The sequence below is a fragment of the Syngnathus leptorhynchus genome, chromosome 7 (assembly GCF_054491065.1).
Source record: "Syngnathus leptorhynchus isolate UIUO chromosome 7, UIUO_Slep, whole genome shotgun sequence".
In the NCBI taxonomy this organism is placed as follows: domain Eukaryota; kingdom Metazoa; phylum Chordata; class Actinopteri; order Syngnathiformes; family Syngnathidae; genus Syngnathus; species Syngnathus leptorhynchus.
In genome coordinates this window covers 8,441,566-8,455,359 of record NC_141201.1, presented here as the reverse complement: position 1 = coordinate 8,455,359, position 13,794 = coordinate 8,441,566, and the positions used below count along the sequence as shown (strand labels likewise).

The 13,794-nt window shown below is 44.3% G+C and overlaps 1 protein-coding gene across 2 annotated transcripts in view; it reads left to right on the top strand.

Annotated features, from left to right (window-relative positions):
- Positions 1 to 13,039, top strand: part of sptbn4b (spectrin, beta, non-erythrocytic 4b) — a 28,981-nt gene extending 15,942 nt beyond the window's left edge. Inside the window, exons 26-44 of one of the 2 annotated variants that reach the window (XM_085916142.1) lie at positions 1,089 to 1,352; positions 1,499 to 1,723; positions 2,187 to 2,276; positions 2,965 to 3,243; positions 3,428 to 3,558; positions 3,810 to 4,014; positions 4,169 to 4,414; positions 4,671 to 4,805; positions 4,873 to 5,117; positions 5,444 to 5,582; positions 6,256 to 6,340; positions 6,521 to 6,717; positions 7,519 to 7,854; positions 8,268 to 8,752; positions 9,008 to 9,068; positions 9,282 to 9,538; positions 10,417 to 10,587; positions 11,035 to 11,077; positions 11,159 to 13,039. In XM_085916142.1, the coding sequence (XP_085772268.1) occupies positions 1,089 to 1,352; positions 1,499 to 1,723; positions 2,187 to 2,276; positions 2,965 to 3,243; positions 3,428 to 3,558; positions 3,810 to 4,014; positions 4,169 to 4,414; positions 4,671 to 4,805; positions 4,873 to 5,117; positions 5,444 to 5,582; positions 6,256 to 6,340; positions 6,521 to 6,717; positions 7,519 to 7,854; positions 8,268 to 8,752; positions 9,008 to 9,068; positions 9,282 to 9,538; positions 10,417 to 10,587; positions 11,035 to 11,077; positions 11,159 to 11,455 (3,891 nt within the window). In that variant the 3' untranslated portion in view covers positions 11,456 to 13,039. Of the gene's footprint in view, positions 1 to 1,075; positions 1,353 to 1,498; positions 1,724 to 2,186; positions 2,277 to 2,964; positions 3,244 to 3,427; positions 3,559 to 3,809; positions 4,015 to 4,168; positions 4,415 to 4,670; positions 4,806 to 4,872; positions 5,118 to 5,443; positions 5,583 to 6,255; positions 6,341 to 6,520; positions 6,718 to 7,518; positions 7,855 to 8,267; positions 8,753 to 9,007; positions 9,069 to 9,281; positions 9,539 to 10,416; positions 10,588 to 11,034; positions 11,078 to 11,158 lie in introns of both variants that reach the window. The other variant, XM_085916141.1, reaches the window with a different exon arrangement.
- Positions 13,040 to 13,794: the final 755 nt, after the last annotated feature.

Genomic DNA, 13,794 nt, shown 5'->3' with positions numbered 1-13,794 from the left:
TTGGTTATGTTGAATACATTGTACTTTGACAGACTGTTTTTGAGATGACATTGTGTGGTGTGCTGTATTGATGGGGGTCACATTAGTTTGCTAATTGCATTGGTGATTATGAAACGTGAGCATCCAGCATGTTCACAATTTGCCACATGTCAGAAAAACAAAGCAAACTTCATTCAGGTAAGGTGTTGTCGTTTACCTGAATATTCACTTTGTTGCACTTACTTTGTATTTCCCATAATCACTTTAGGCACAGGAAGCTTGTATAGTTCCACTTATTTGCTGGCCATTAAGCCTTCTCCTGCGCTGTTGCATTGAAAGCATCATGATTATAGCACAAATGTTGCTTCCACATGGGGAGCCAGTATGTGGAATGAATGACTGTCAGGTTTCTCACACTCAGGGGGTAAATATTGACACACTAGCTGTGAGTGACATTTGGAGGCTAGCAGATGTCTGTCGCTATGACACGCGCAGATCTGTACGTGTTAGCTTCTGTCAGGCGACCTTGTTCACTGTGTTCCGTCTGTGCTCCGGAGATTTCCTCTTGTAGTGTTTTTCAGTAAACAATTTTACAATTGCAATTTTGTGATCATGAGGAGTGGAATCACCTCCCTATGTGAAACAAAAATTCTGCTTAATTCTGTGCTTTACTGTTTTAAAACATTTGTTTCATGGAATAAACCTGAAAGACAAGTCACGGTGTTGTCAGTGGACTTCAAAGGAATTTAAATAAAACCAAAAATTAAGATTTTTCTAAAAAAAAGAAAAAAAATTGTATGACATCACCCCTTTGCTGTTGGCAAAAAGTGAAAATCGTTTGGCTGGGGGATGGGAGGGAGCATGTGTGTGTGTGTGTGTGTGTGTGTGTAAGGGGGGGGGTCTATGTGTAATTTAATGGTACATCATCCGCACTCCCCTCCCCCACAATTACCATGCTCTCTCCTTTTCATCTGCAATCCCCCATCACAGATAGACTTACTCTTGCACATGATGACATATGTCTGTGCTGCCTTTCTTTTCATTTCAACACCCACATGACAAGTACATAGTGTTCTTGACATAACATGACGTAACATGGGCTTTCGCAGGAGGGCCAGCACTTGATCCAGGAGAAGCCTGAGCTGAGCCCACTGGTGCGTCAGAAATTGGAGCAAATTCGTGAGTGCTGGCTGGAACTGGAGAACACCACGCAGGCCAAGGCCCAGCAGCTCTTCCAGGCCAACAAGGCCGACCTGCTGACTCAAAGCTACCGCAGCCTGGACCAGAGACTAGGGCAGATGGAGGGCCAGCTGGCCTACGTGGACCGCGGCCACGACCTGGCCACCGTCAACAGGCAGCTGAAGAAACTGCAGGTAGGTACCGCAATTTAGACTTAACCCACCGACGCCTTCCAGACGAGACACATTTATCTAACCGCCTAACTACCCTCCCTACCAACCTACCCAATTAACTCATTCAGCTACGACGTTCATGGTTTTCTCTGTCACTGTGCCTTAAGACCATGGAGTGCCAGATGGAGGAGTGGTACCAGGAGGTTAGTGAGCTGCAGGCTCAGGCAGCCGCCGTGCCGCAACAGACGCGAACCAAAGAGACAGTGGCTGAGCAGCAGGCAGCAGTCGAGGCTCGCATGGTGCGCCTTATCGAACCCCTCAAGGAGCGCAGACGTCTCCTTTTGGCCTCCAAGGAGGTGCACCAGGTGGCACGAGACCTGGAAGATGAGATGGTGAGTATCGTCTAGTTTGTGCAACAATTAAAAAAAAACTACAGGATGCCAGTTGGGTAATAATAATTCTATCTATAATACTGTTCTGTTATCATATTGTTCAAATTTTAACCTCTGCACTTATCTTTCAAGCGTTTCTGTAGAACACAATGGTGATTTCCCATTGTGCAACTTTTATAGGCTTTTATGTGGGAACAATGCTACCATGCTTCACTGGTGGTTCTTTTTCTGGCTTTTGTGTGACACTAGTGTCATGTCAGATTTACTCTTTTAGGCTTTTTTTTATATTAGAGTACACTGCTATCGTGCATTGTTACGCTCTCAGTGTAAGCTACAGCGCACTACGAAAGACGTGGACAAGTACACGTGAGAGATGTGAACAACAAGAAGTGTCCGTATGTGCAATGTAGTTGGCCTTTCATTGTCTCTTGAACAATGTCTGACTCGTCAATGCATGTTGCAGTTGTGGGTGCAGGAGCGCCTCCCATTGGCCATGAGTCAGGAACATGGTTCCTCCCTACAGTCGGTGCAGCAGCTCATGAAGAAGAACCAGGTGGGATTTATTTATTATTTCTGTTTAGCAGTATTTACAACTGATTTAAATCTTTAATACAATGGTGGGCAAAATTTGGGTCATGGACCAAATTTGGCACACCCAGCATTTATATTATGAAGATTTTTTTTTAATGATTTGGCCATTTTATAAAGAAAATGTTAAAAACAATTTTGATTATTTTTTTTTGTTTATCTATAAAATAATTGGTTGATTTATTGTACATATCGATATCACTTTGTTAATGAAAAACATTTACAAATACATTTAACAAGGTCTTGGTTATTTGAAAAACTACAGATAATTGTTTGGTAATTATAATTAAATTATTAGAAATAATACAATTAAATATGAAAATAAGATTAAACACATTTAGCAATTTTACATGTTTGAACTTATTTTGTATTCATTTATCTCATTAAATTATTGTCTGTTTGATTTATCGTAAATAGTCAAATAAAAAGTGTTATTGAAATACACATTAAAAAAAATATAACTTTAAATAATTGTTAAATGAATTTTGTTTAAATTATAAATAATATCATAAAAACGGAATTATTTAGTGAACATGCTATTGTTATTATAACAAGCTGTTATACAACTGCCCATTTCAAAGAGTAAACGTGTCCCTAGACATTTAAATTAGCACATCCCTACTTTATTGCGTCGCTTCCCTTTCTTATTCCAGACTCTCCAGAGGGAGCTCCAGGGCCACCTGAGCCACGTGGAGGACGTCTTGGAGCGTGCAGCAATCTTTGCCTCGGTCCGCAGTCCCGATGCCAACGCTGTGCGGGCGGGCCATGAGCAGCTGTCGCAGCTGTGGGCGCTGCTTTGGGCCGAGACGGAACGCCGGCAGCTGGTGCTGGACGCCATGTACCAGGCGCAGCAGTACTACTTTGACACGGCTGAAGTGGAGGCCTGGCTCAGTGAGCAAGAGCTGCACATGATGAATGAGGAGAAAGGAAAGGTGAGAAGAAAAGATGTATTTTTGGGATCCCACAACACAACCCACATGTGACACAATCAGGAAATCAAAGTCAAATCACCCAAAAGGCCCAGCAGTCGAAATTATTTGAGGCTTGAAAATTATTTTCTGAGTTGCCTCCATAAATCGTCTTCCGTCCTGGTCATTTTCGTCTTCTTCCATTCAGGACGAGCCGAGTACGTTGCAGCTGCTGAAGAAGCACCTGGTCCTGGAGCAGACCATCGAGGACTACGCTGAGACCATCGGCCTGCTGTCCCAGCAGTGTCGGCAGCTTCTGGAGATGGGACACCCTGATTGGTTAGCGAACAAACACGAGAATTTTTGGACAAACTTGAAAATCTTCCTAGACTTTTGAAATCGATTTAAAAAACTTTTTGAAGTAATTGGAGAGTCTTTAAAGACTTTTTAGACCAACTGAGAATTGTAAGAGAATTTTTAGACCAATAGAATTTCAGTCATTAAAAACGGTTTGGTCTAACTAGGAAATCCAGAAGACATTTCTAATTTATTCACATTTCATGATTTTATGTCGACTGTTTCTGGCACAGTGAAAAGATCAGCAAGCGTCAGTCGCAGATGGATCGCTTATACGTGTCGCTGAAGGACCTGGTGGAGGAGCGCAAGAGCCGCCTGGAGCAGCAGTACTGGCTCTACCAGCTCAACCGCGAGGTGGATGAACTGGAGCAATGGATCGCCCAGAAGGAAGTGGTGGCCAGCTCGCCCGAGCTGGGACAGGACTTTGAGCATGTCACCGTAAGTTCTGACACTGAGGATTCCGCAATCACCTGCATCAGAAGCATAACAGTAGGTCAATTCTGTCCGAAAGGGACAGCTTTACCGTTATTCTTGTGATGCTGCAAAAAGGCACTGTAAAAAAAATAATAATAAAATGTCAAATATGTTTTAGTTGCTCCAGGAAAAGTTTACGGAGTTTGCATCAGAGACGGGCAGAACGGGTCAGGATCGCGTGACGGCTGTCAACCAGATGGTGGACGAGCTTATCGATTACGGCCATGCCGAGGCCGCCGTCATCGCAGAATGGAAGGACGCCGTCAACGAGTCGTGGGCTGAACTACTGGAGTTGATGGAGACAAGAGCGCAAATGCTGGCTGCCTCGCATCAGCTGCACAAATTCTTCACCGACTGCCGAGAGGTGAGCTAGCTGCGCTGCTCAAGTCATACGAAAGAAAAGTTAGACTGATGTGAGAACTTTTAGTGAGCATCAAAGGAACACACACTTAAAAAGTCCCCAAAAAATCGGATATTCTTTAAAAAGCCTGTAAAGACATTTTCCAAAGTCTTCCAATTTTTTATTGTCTTAAAATGCTAAAGAAGTATAAAAACGTTGTTGTCTTTAGATGTCTTTAAAATCAGATATTGAAAGAAGCTTGTGCTTACGTGCTTTCCAGGTTCTGTCTCAAATTGATGACAAACACCGCCGATTACCAGAGGTGCGCATTCGTCAGAGCAGCACTGCCAACCCCACCACGCTGCAGAGGCTGCTGCAGGGCTTCGAGCAGGACATCCAGTTACTGGTCACGCAGGTACAGCATCTTTGTCACCCCTGATCTGAACAGGTAAAAAATTTCTAAAGACATTGTGGTCTGTCAGGTTCGTCAACTGCAAGAGAGCGCGGCCCAGCTAAGGACCGTGTACGCCGGCGAGAAAGCGGAAGCCATCGCCTGCCGTGAGCACCAAGTCATGCAGTGCTGGAAGGAGCTGCTCACCTACTGCGAGGAATGTCGGCTGCAGATCACCACAGAGACGGACAAACTCAGGTTCTTGGGCCTGGCCCGCGATCAGATTATGTGGATGGACTCCATCCTCTGCCAGATTGACACCGGGGAGAAGCCGAGGTACATATGCGTGCGGCACCTTTTGATAACGTTTTAATAATTCTTTGTGTTAAATCTGAATCCACAGTGGTTTTGATCAGGATTTCAAGCTTGGGTTAGGGTTGCAAACAAGTGTTAGACCTCAAATTAGGGTTTAAAGACAGATTTGGGTTTTTGAAATGTGTTTCACGCTTGAATTATGGAGATAAACAAGGCTGAGGGTTTCAAGTTTGGTTTAAGGTTTTGCTTTGTGTGAAAATGACTTACACTGTCTGAAACTTTAGGAGCAAAATGCCACCATTTGAAATTCTGGTAATCATATGTTGACATTGTACTGATGTGTTCAGGGACGTGTCGTCTGTGGAGGTTTTGATGAACTATCACCAGAGTCTGAGGAATGAGGTGGACGCTCGCAGTCATAGTGTGATGGAATGTATCGACATGGGAAAGATGCTGCTGGCGGCTAGAAACCCGGCAGCTCACCAGGTCTCAACTCAATACTCATACATACTCAAGGTTTCTCAACTTTGATTTTGCCACATGTTTTGGAAATATCAGGGCACACTACTGAGGAAAAATGACAGAAAACATTTATATAATAGTACATTCACTTGCATTTTTCTAGTTACAACCAGTTATTATCTTTTGTTTTATGTTGACAGTTGCTTGAGTGAAGTGAAAAGAAAACGAGAGCCAAAGTTGCCGATACGCTTTCAGATGTTTATTGGATTGAACAAACAACTAAACGCACAAATGCAAAATGAAAACTCTCGCAACAAGAAAGGTGCAAACGTTAGTTCAGTCAACTCCATGGCAGATAAACAACCTGGAGCCGGAGTCGAAGCTACAACTGATGTCACTTAATTGGCAATGCCCCAACACATTTATAATGTGTGTGCATGTGTGTCTTTTCTTTTTTTTTCATATGTATTACACACAAATATTGCTATCTTTCTGGATTACAAATATGCAACAAAGAAAAAACTTGTGGTGGTATTTTGGGATATTTATTCTATCACAAAATCATCACATGACATTAGTGTGACATAATATGACAACATAGCAGGACATTGTACCCTGCTTCCACCTAAAGTGCAAACTCTCACATAATAAAGGTTACACTGATGATGGTAACAACACTGATGATTTTTGAGTGCAGATCAAGGAGAAGCTGGACAAGGTGGTTGCTAAGCAACATGAGCTATCTGTGAAGTGGGACAAGCATTGGGAGGCGCTGCAGCAACGTAAGCACACACACACACGCACAAGTATTGTACATTAGTCTAGGTTTAGGTTTAGTCTAGTAGCAGCACACAGTTGTCAACTCATGACATCGACCAGTAGTCGCTTCAGTGTTGATTCAATACGACACAGTGTACATGTAACAACTCACAGTATGGTGACCTCAAACGTTGTCTTTGCAGTGTTGGAGGTTCACCAGTTTGCTCAGGAAGCGGTAGTGGCGGAGGCGTGGCTGGCGGCGCAGGAACCGCTGGTCAGCAGCAAGGAGCTGGGAGCAAGCGTGGATGAGGTGGAGCAGCTCATTCGCAGACACGAAGCCTTTCGCAAAGCCGCCGCCACCTGGGAGGAACGATTCAGCTCGCTCAGACGGCTCACCACGGTACTTTTTTCTTGTAGACCTGTTCTGAATGTTTAGAAACAAAAGGTGCCAGGGTAATCCAATTTCAATACTTCAATCATCAATCCAGTGGAACCTGTATTCACAATATTTTTGTATCTATGTCCCATGGAGTCCAGCAATTTTTGACACCAATTTCAATGTTGGGTTTCAAAGTAGGATGTCATTTCAGGCGTAATGTCTCTCAAATTAGGACGTTCCAAAGTAGGGTTTCAAGTCAGAGTTAAGGGTTTCAAGTTTGAGTTTTATACTACGTTCTCAAATCAGGGTTTTAAATTTGGGTGGGATTTTACATTAAGGTGTTGGTTAGTGTTTCACATCAGGTTTTCTAGCATAGGTGGAAGTTTCAAACTTGTTTTAGACTCTAAAATGTCAGGATTTTTTATTTGGGTTTCAAAGCAGGGTTGTCAAATTGGGGTTTCAAGACAGAGTTAAGGTTTAAAGGTAGGGTGTCAAGTCACAGTTCAAAATTTACAAGCTGGATTTTGTTTTCGACTGAGATTTTAATGGCATTTTAAAGTCGTTAGCATTAAGGTTTCGAGCTTGAGTCCCAAAATGGAGTTTCAAATTTTGTTGTCATACTAGGGTTTCAAATTAGGGTTTCAAGCCTGGTTTGTGCTTCAGACTCGGGTGTCAGTTTTCAATTGGAGTTTCAAGCAAGTCAGAGCTTTAAGACAAAGTATGGGTTTAATCCTGGGTTTGTTTGGGGGATTAGGGGATCAAGTTAGGGTTTTAAGCCCTACCGTCATGTCCCTAGTAGATATTAAGGTGTTGTTTGCGCAGGTGGAGAAGCTGAAAGCAGAGCAAAGCAAACAACCGGCAACCCCTCTGCTGGGCCGTAAAGTCTTCCTGGATCCCCAGGATGCGTCCCCTGCTCTACCTTCTAGCCTCCCCCGCCTGCCCCTCTCCCCCGTCATGAGACAGACCATCTATGAGCAGAACGAGGCCAGCACGCCACCCTCCCCCTCGCCAGCCACACCGACGCCGTCCCCATCGGGGGTCCGAGATCCCGTACATCCTGCCCATTCGTCCATCTTGTCCGTAGCTACGGCCGCCATGTTGGTCTCAGCCAATCAGGCGCGAGATAACAGCAGGAAGGTGGATCACCTTCAGCCCAAGGTGTGTATACTTTGCCATTTTTCATTAGGTTTAGTTTTTATTTCCCTTTGACTTTATATATTTTGAATTTGCCTCTAGAGTGTGTTTACTAGGTTTTTATGTTCATGTTTTTGAAAAATGCTTAAGGTTTGATAGAAGAGATAAGAGAAAAATGGATGGAAGGACAAGCCTTTGGATAGACAGCCAGTTAAATAGAAGCATGGATTTAAAGATAGTTTTGAGTTATAGTTAGTAGCATTTTTTTTTAAATGCTTGATTTTAGATGGACTGATGGCTGGATAGATATTTTGTGTACGGAAAATGCTGTTTGTTATTGACAAACAAAAGAAATATTGTTTTTAACTATTTATTTGAAAAAAAAATGTTTTCAATGATTTTGTTGACTTTGAATCATTCCATTTATCTTTTGTCAGCTCGAAGTGGATGCCAAGCCATCTCCGTACCTCCGCCAACCTAAAATCAAACACCTGGGCGACGCTGTGACGCCGCTTCTGGTTGCCAGCCGGTTGGAGAAGGCCCGGGAGAAAGGCAGAGAGCTGATGACAGAGAGAGCCGAGGTGGCCGTGATGGCTGAGGTGGTCCTTCAGGAACCTAATCGGGACCGGCTCCATGGAGGTCCCAGGGCCTCCAGGACTAACCCTGAGCCGCAGGTCCAGCCTCAGTTATCCGGCGAGCAGCTGATTCAGGCCCGCAAAAACGAGCTTCCTCAGGAGGTGTGGCGAGAACACGCCGAGCGGCGAGAGCGGCGGACCTTGGAGAGGCAGACCTCCAGCGAGCAGGAAGGACACGGAAGCCACGAGGGCCGGAGGAGAGAGCGAGACCGGCACCGGCTTGAGAGGCAGGAATCCAGCGAGCACGACACTGGAAAGGAACATTCTGACAGACGCTCAGGAGGCGGGTGAGATGTTTGTTTTAAGGACAATCACTTTTCCACCACCAAGATGCCCATTTTCAGGTGTGCCAAACTCATTTTCAGCACTTAGGGTTCCTTCAAAGGGCCGTTATGACTCAAGTCAAATCAATATATAATAATTTTATTGCGGATACACAATTGGGCTTATAACCAACTGAAGTGTTCGGTGGAAACTTGTCTTTGGCTATTTATTACATAAATACAGCAGCCATCTTGCTTAGTGCGCTTTTCTTGCCACAGAGAGAGGAGAACCACCATGGCGGAAATAGTGGAGCAGCTTCAGGAGAGAGAAGCAGCACAGGTTGGAAATTTACGCAAATTACGATTTTGGTTTCCATTGGTATAGCATGTACACGTGCGACGTGAACGCGCTGGAAAAATATTTTGGCGTGTATGTGGAGTGATGACTTTTTTATGCGATTAGACCAACAATGTTGTGATAACTGAATGATTCTGTACAAAGCTGTGTGTATTGAAAAAATATTGACATTTTCCTATCTGTGCCCCCATCAAGGCCCGAGGCGAGGCTCCCCGCCTGCCAAATGGCATCCCAGAAAAGTCTTCCCGTCCTGATCGGCCTCGAGCCAGGGACAGACCCAAACCCAGGCGCCGGCCGCGACCCAAAGAGTCAGGAGAGACCACGCGGCGATCCCGCTCGGCTCCATCCCAGAGTGGCCCCGCGACCCCCCAGCCACCCGCACACAGCGCACACCACGAGGGCTTCCTTTTCCGCAAGCTGGACATTGAGAGCTTGAAAAAGAGCACCAACAGGTGGGTCTTCTGGATCCTGATGCCTGATGCAGGACATGCCTGACATCACTGGTGGTCTTACACACCAAGCCTATCTAGCAGAAAAGTAATTTCTCTATAGTTTCCCCCACAAGGTGGTCGAGACTTTAAAGACTCTGTTAAGTTGGTGGAAAAAAAAGCTCTTCCGCCAGTCCACAGTTTCTGAAAACTATGAGACTTTTTGGTTGGTCTAAAAAACACCCGACTCTCCAGCTGATCCAAAAATGTTGATCTAAAATGTCTTTATAGACTACACAATCTCTAAAGACTCTTCAGTTGGTCCACAAAGTCTCTTAAGACGCTCAAAAAGGCCCTCAAGATTCAGGTTGGTCTCAAATGTTTTTGAATAGTCCTTCCTGTATCAGTCTAAACTCTTTCCATTTGGGTCAGACAGTGTTCACACATTTCCAAAAAGGTTGTGAAATTGACTTTAAAAAATCTCCAAGCCCTTTTTATATTCAGGAATTCTTTGGTCGAAAAAGTCTCTTAAGACTATTCTGTTAATCAACTTTCATTTAACCAAACTTTTATACTGTTTGTTTCAATCATTGCTGCTGCTGGCTGCCGCCCCCCTCATCACCTCTAAGGTAAGTCCTATTTAAGCTCCCCCTGCTTCACCCCAACCTGTATGTAGCCCCCACCCTCCACCCTGCATGTCCCCCCATTGGCGTCCGTCTTGTGTTGTTCTGCAGTGTTTTTTCTCCTCCCTTGTTGGTGTTGGTTCTTCTCACCCACCTACCTGTAAGCTCAGGTGAGTGAGGTGTAAACTTAGCAGCAGGTACTGTGCAGACTCCCCTAACTCTTCACATCTCCACCCCCTTCCCTCCCTTTTCCCTCAACCCCACACCTTCCCACCTCAGCAGGTCTTGGGTGAATTTGTACTGCATACTGAACAAAGGCGAGCTGGGCTTCTACAAGGACGCCAAGAACACCGCCACGGCGTACAACAACGAGCCGATGCTCAACCTCGCACACTGCCATTGTGATGTCACCAATGGATACAAGAAAAAAAAGAATGTCTTTACGCTTAAGTAAGCGCTCGTTCTCATACTCATGCTGTAGATTGGAACTTTTAACTTCTAATTGCCTCTAAAGACTCACCAACTGAAAGATCTTTAGCTGATATAAAAAAAAAATCCCTTAAGACTCTTTAGCTGATTGAAATTGTCTTCTCTTGATCAAATTTGTCAAGTCATCTACAAAGCCTTCAAGGAATTCAGTTTTTTTTAAAACTGTCTGAAGGTATTAAATAGGTTGCTAATTCTGAAGACATTTTTGGTTTATCCAATAAGTCTCTCAGAATCTTGTGTTATCTTAAAAGACTCCTAATTTGGTCTAAAATATGACCCTTGAGACTTAGATTTTCTAAAGACTCTTCCGTAAGGCCATTTATATCTGAAGACTCTCCAGTTGAATTCAATCTAGAATCAAAGTAGAATATAAAATAAATAACACTGAATTGTTTACTGTACTTGCAGGACAAAGGATGGCAGTGAATTTTTATTCCACGCTAAAGACGAGGTAAGTAATTCTTGTGGTTTTTAATGCGGCTGCGGAACGTGATGGTAATTGACATGTAACTTGTGTATCCGGCGGTGTCAGGACGACCTGAAGACGTGGGTGAGCAACATCGGCAGCAGCATCTCGGAACACGAGGAGATGGCCAAGTGGGGCCAGCCCCAAGCAACTACCTCATCCACCGACGAGGGCACGCGGCGCGACGGCAGCAAAGCTGGCTCGGAGCGCGGGGGCGAACGATCGGACCGAGCTGAGAAGGCAGAAAAGGTGGAAAAAGACAAAGAAAAGGACAGGGGACGGGACAAAGACAGGGGGGAGCGCTCAGAGCGGAGTGGAAAGGCAGAAGCCAAACGCTCAGAGAAGTCCAGTAAGAAAAAGTGATGTCTTCTCATCGCTTCCCATGTGGAAGCACATAGATGCAACATGACACAGGAAGGAAGAACTCTTTGAACTGACTTTTTCTTCTTCCCTTAATGTGTCTAAGCGGTATCGCCCCTCTCCCCCCACTGGCTGTGCAGGGAAGTGGAGCAGGATGATGATTGCTGCTTCTGAGATAGAGTATCAAGTAGCTCGCGCTGTTCCTTTTCTGATTTCTTATATGAGCTGTATGTGTGTGTGTGTGTGTGTGTGTGTGTGTGTGTGTGTGTGTGTGTGTGTGTGTGTGTGTGTGTGTGTGTGTGTGTGTGTGTGTGTGTGTGTGTGTGTGTGTGTGTGTGTGTGTGTGTGTGCGTGTAGAGTTCAGAGTAATAGCAGTGGAATTAAGAAAGTAAGTCAAGCCTGTATCTCACTGAGCTCAGAGGGTTTGCACACGTTGAGAATTTCGTGGGTTCCTAAATGTTTGCTAACAGTTGCAAACATTTTTTCTTGTGAAACTGGTGACGAAAATTAGCACTATTGGCGAACGTCTGGCGGACATCTTTGCGATCGTTTGCAACCTTGAACGAAACCTGTCGAAAACTCAACATACAACACAATAATGTTTGCTGCTTAAATTCTTAGAATCGCTTTTATTTCAGTCTTAGCAAATTTATTGACAACACTTTGAGTCCAAATAAACATCAGATAAAATAATGTATTAAACTTGTCATTCCTTTGAAGAAAGTTAAGTAAGAAATGAATTTAGGCTGTTGGAAAAAAAGAAAAACAGTAGAAAGTGAAAAATGCTTGGAAGGGTTTGCATTTCTGGGATATAATACAGATGTGAAGCACACTGAGTTGGTCACAAACATCTGAGGATTCTAGAGTTAGTCCAAAAAGTCATTCAGTCTGAAAAATCTCCTTGATGGTTCAGTCATTTAATATAAATAATCTTTCTTGAGATGGAATAATCTGTTTTGAAGTTGAAGTTCACTTAAGACTCTTTGCTTGATTAAACAATCTCTACAAGGCTCTTCAGTTGATCCTAACTTCTTTTAAAACTTTCCAATTGGTCCACAAAGTCTTTGACAGTTGATCTAAAGAATCTCAAGTTAATTAAAATCTCAGATGAAATAGAAATTCTTTAAAGACCCTTTAGTTGTTCCATCAAATTTCTACTCTTCTGGACTAACATCTAGCACATGTAAACTGTTATGCCACACAGATGCAAACCACTTTTTTAAACTCACTGCTATTATATCGAACACATTTGTCTTTTAGTGAAGGAAGCCCTCTATGCCAAACTGATCTCATTCATCATCACCCCACTGAAATCATCCAAATCTTGTTTTCTTTCTTTTTTTTTTTTTATGTTCCCACCCAAAAGGAATCTGGTTGATGTGTACGTCTGTCCATAACTCTCAGGTTTCTTACAGTGTTGTCAGCGTGGTTTTGGGGTGCTCAAATGTCTTCCAGATGCGTGCAAGGTTCTAATCCACTGGAAACGTCAGCAGAGTGTAAACAATGTTGGATGAATGACTGAATGGATGGATGGATGGATGAATGAATGGATGGCAGACCAGAAGCGCTTCAGCTGTCACACCTTATGACTTTGCATGTCTGATTTGGTGTGAAATCACATGTTGAAAAAAAAATAAAACCAAAAAATCTATTTTGTTTCATGCCTCTAGACTTAATGTATGTTCAAAACAAACTCCCATTTGATTGTTTTTAACAATGTTGTGGCAGATCTCAATACCAGGCCTCGCCCAGAAGTTACGGGTGGGATGATGTGTGTCCTTTGTAATGTCATGCTCACTTTGTTGCTTTGATGAATTGTCTCAAGCCACAGTTGTTGGCAGACAGTCATGGAACAAAGACATGTTCCTCCATGCGTTCCTGCCCACCCGGCGCCTTCCGCCCGCGCCTCGGCATGCACCCCACGAGTCAGGCTTTCAGGGCTGCACGCTCCACGGCCAGCACCGCCCATGCCAGCCCTCTGGCCCGTCCACCTCAACGTGTGCTTCCTGAGCCTGGCCTTATCTGTCAGGATAGCTGCACGCCTCAGTCAGGACCAGCTCAACCTGCTGTGGAGCCAACCTTCCGCAACCCACCAGGCTTTTCCGATCATCTCTGCTACCTGGGTTGACGCAGTTGACCACCTCATCGGCTTTACCAGCCAGCTCTGCTAGCTGCGTTGGACCACCTGGCCGATGTCTGCATTGCCTCAATGTTTGCCAGTGTGTTGCACCCTCTACTTTAAGACTCCGCCCTCAAGGAGAGATCCAACTTTGCCTTCTTCTTCATGGCCCACCTTTGCCGCATACCAACTGCTGTCTGCATCTTTCTCAGTGAACTACTTC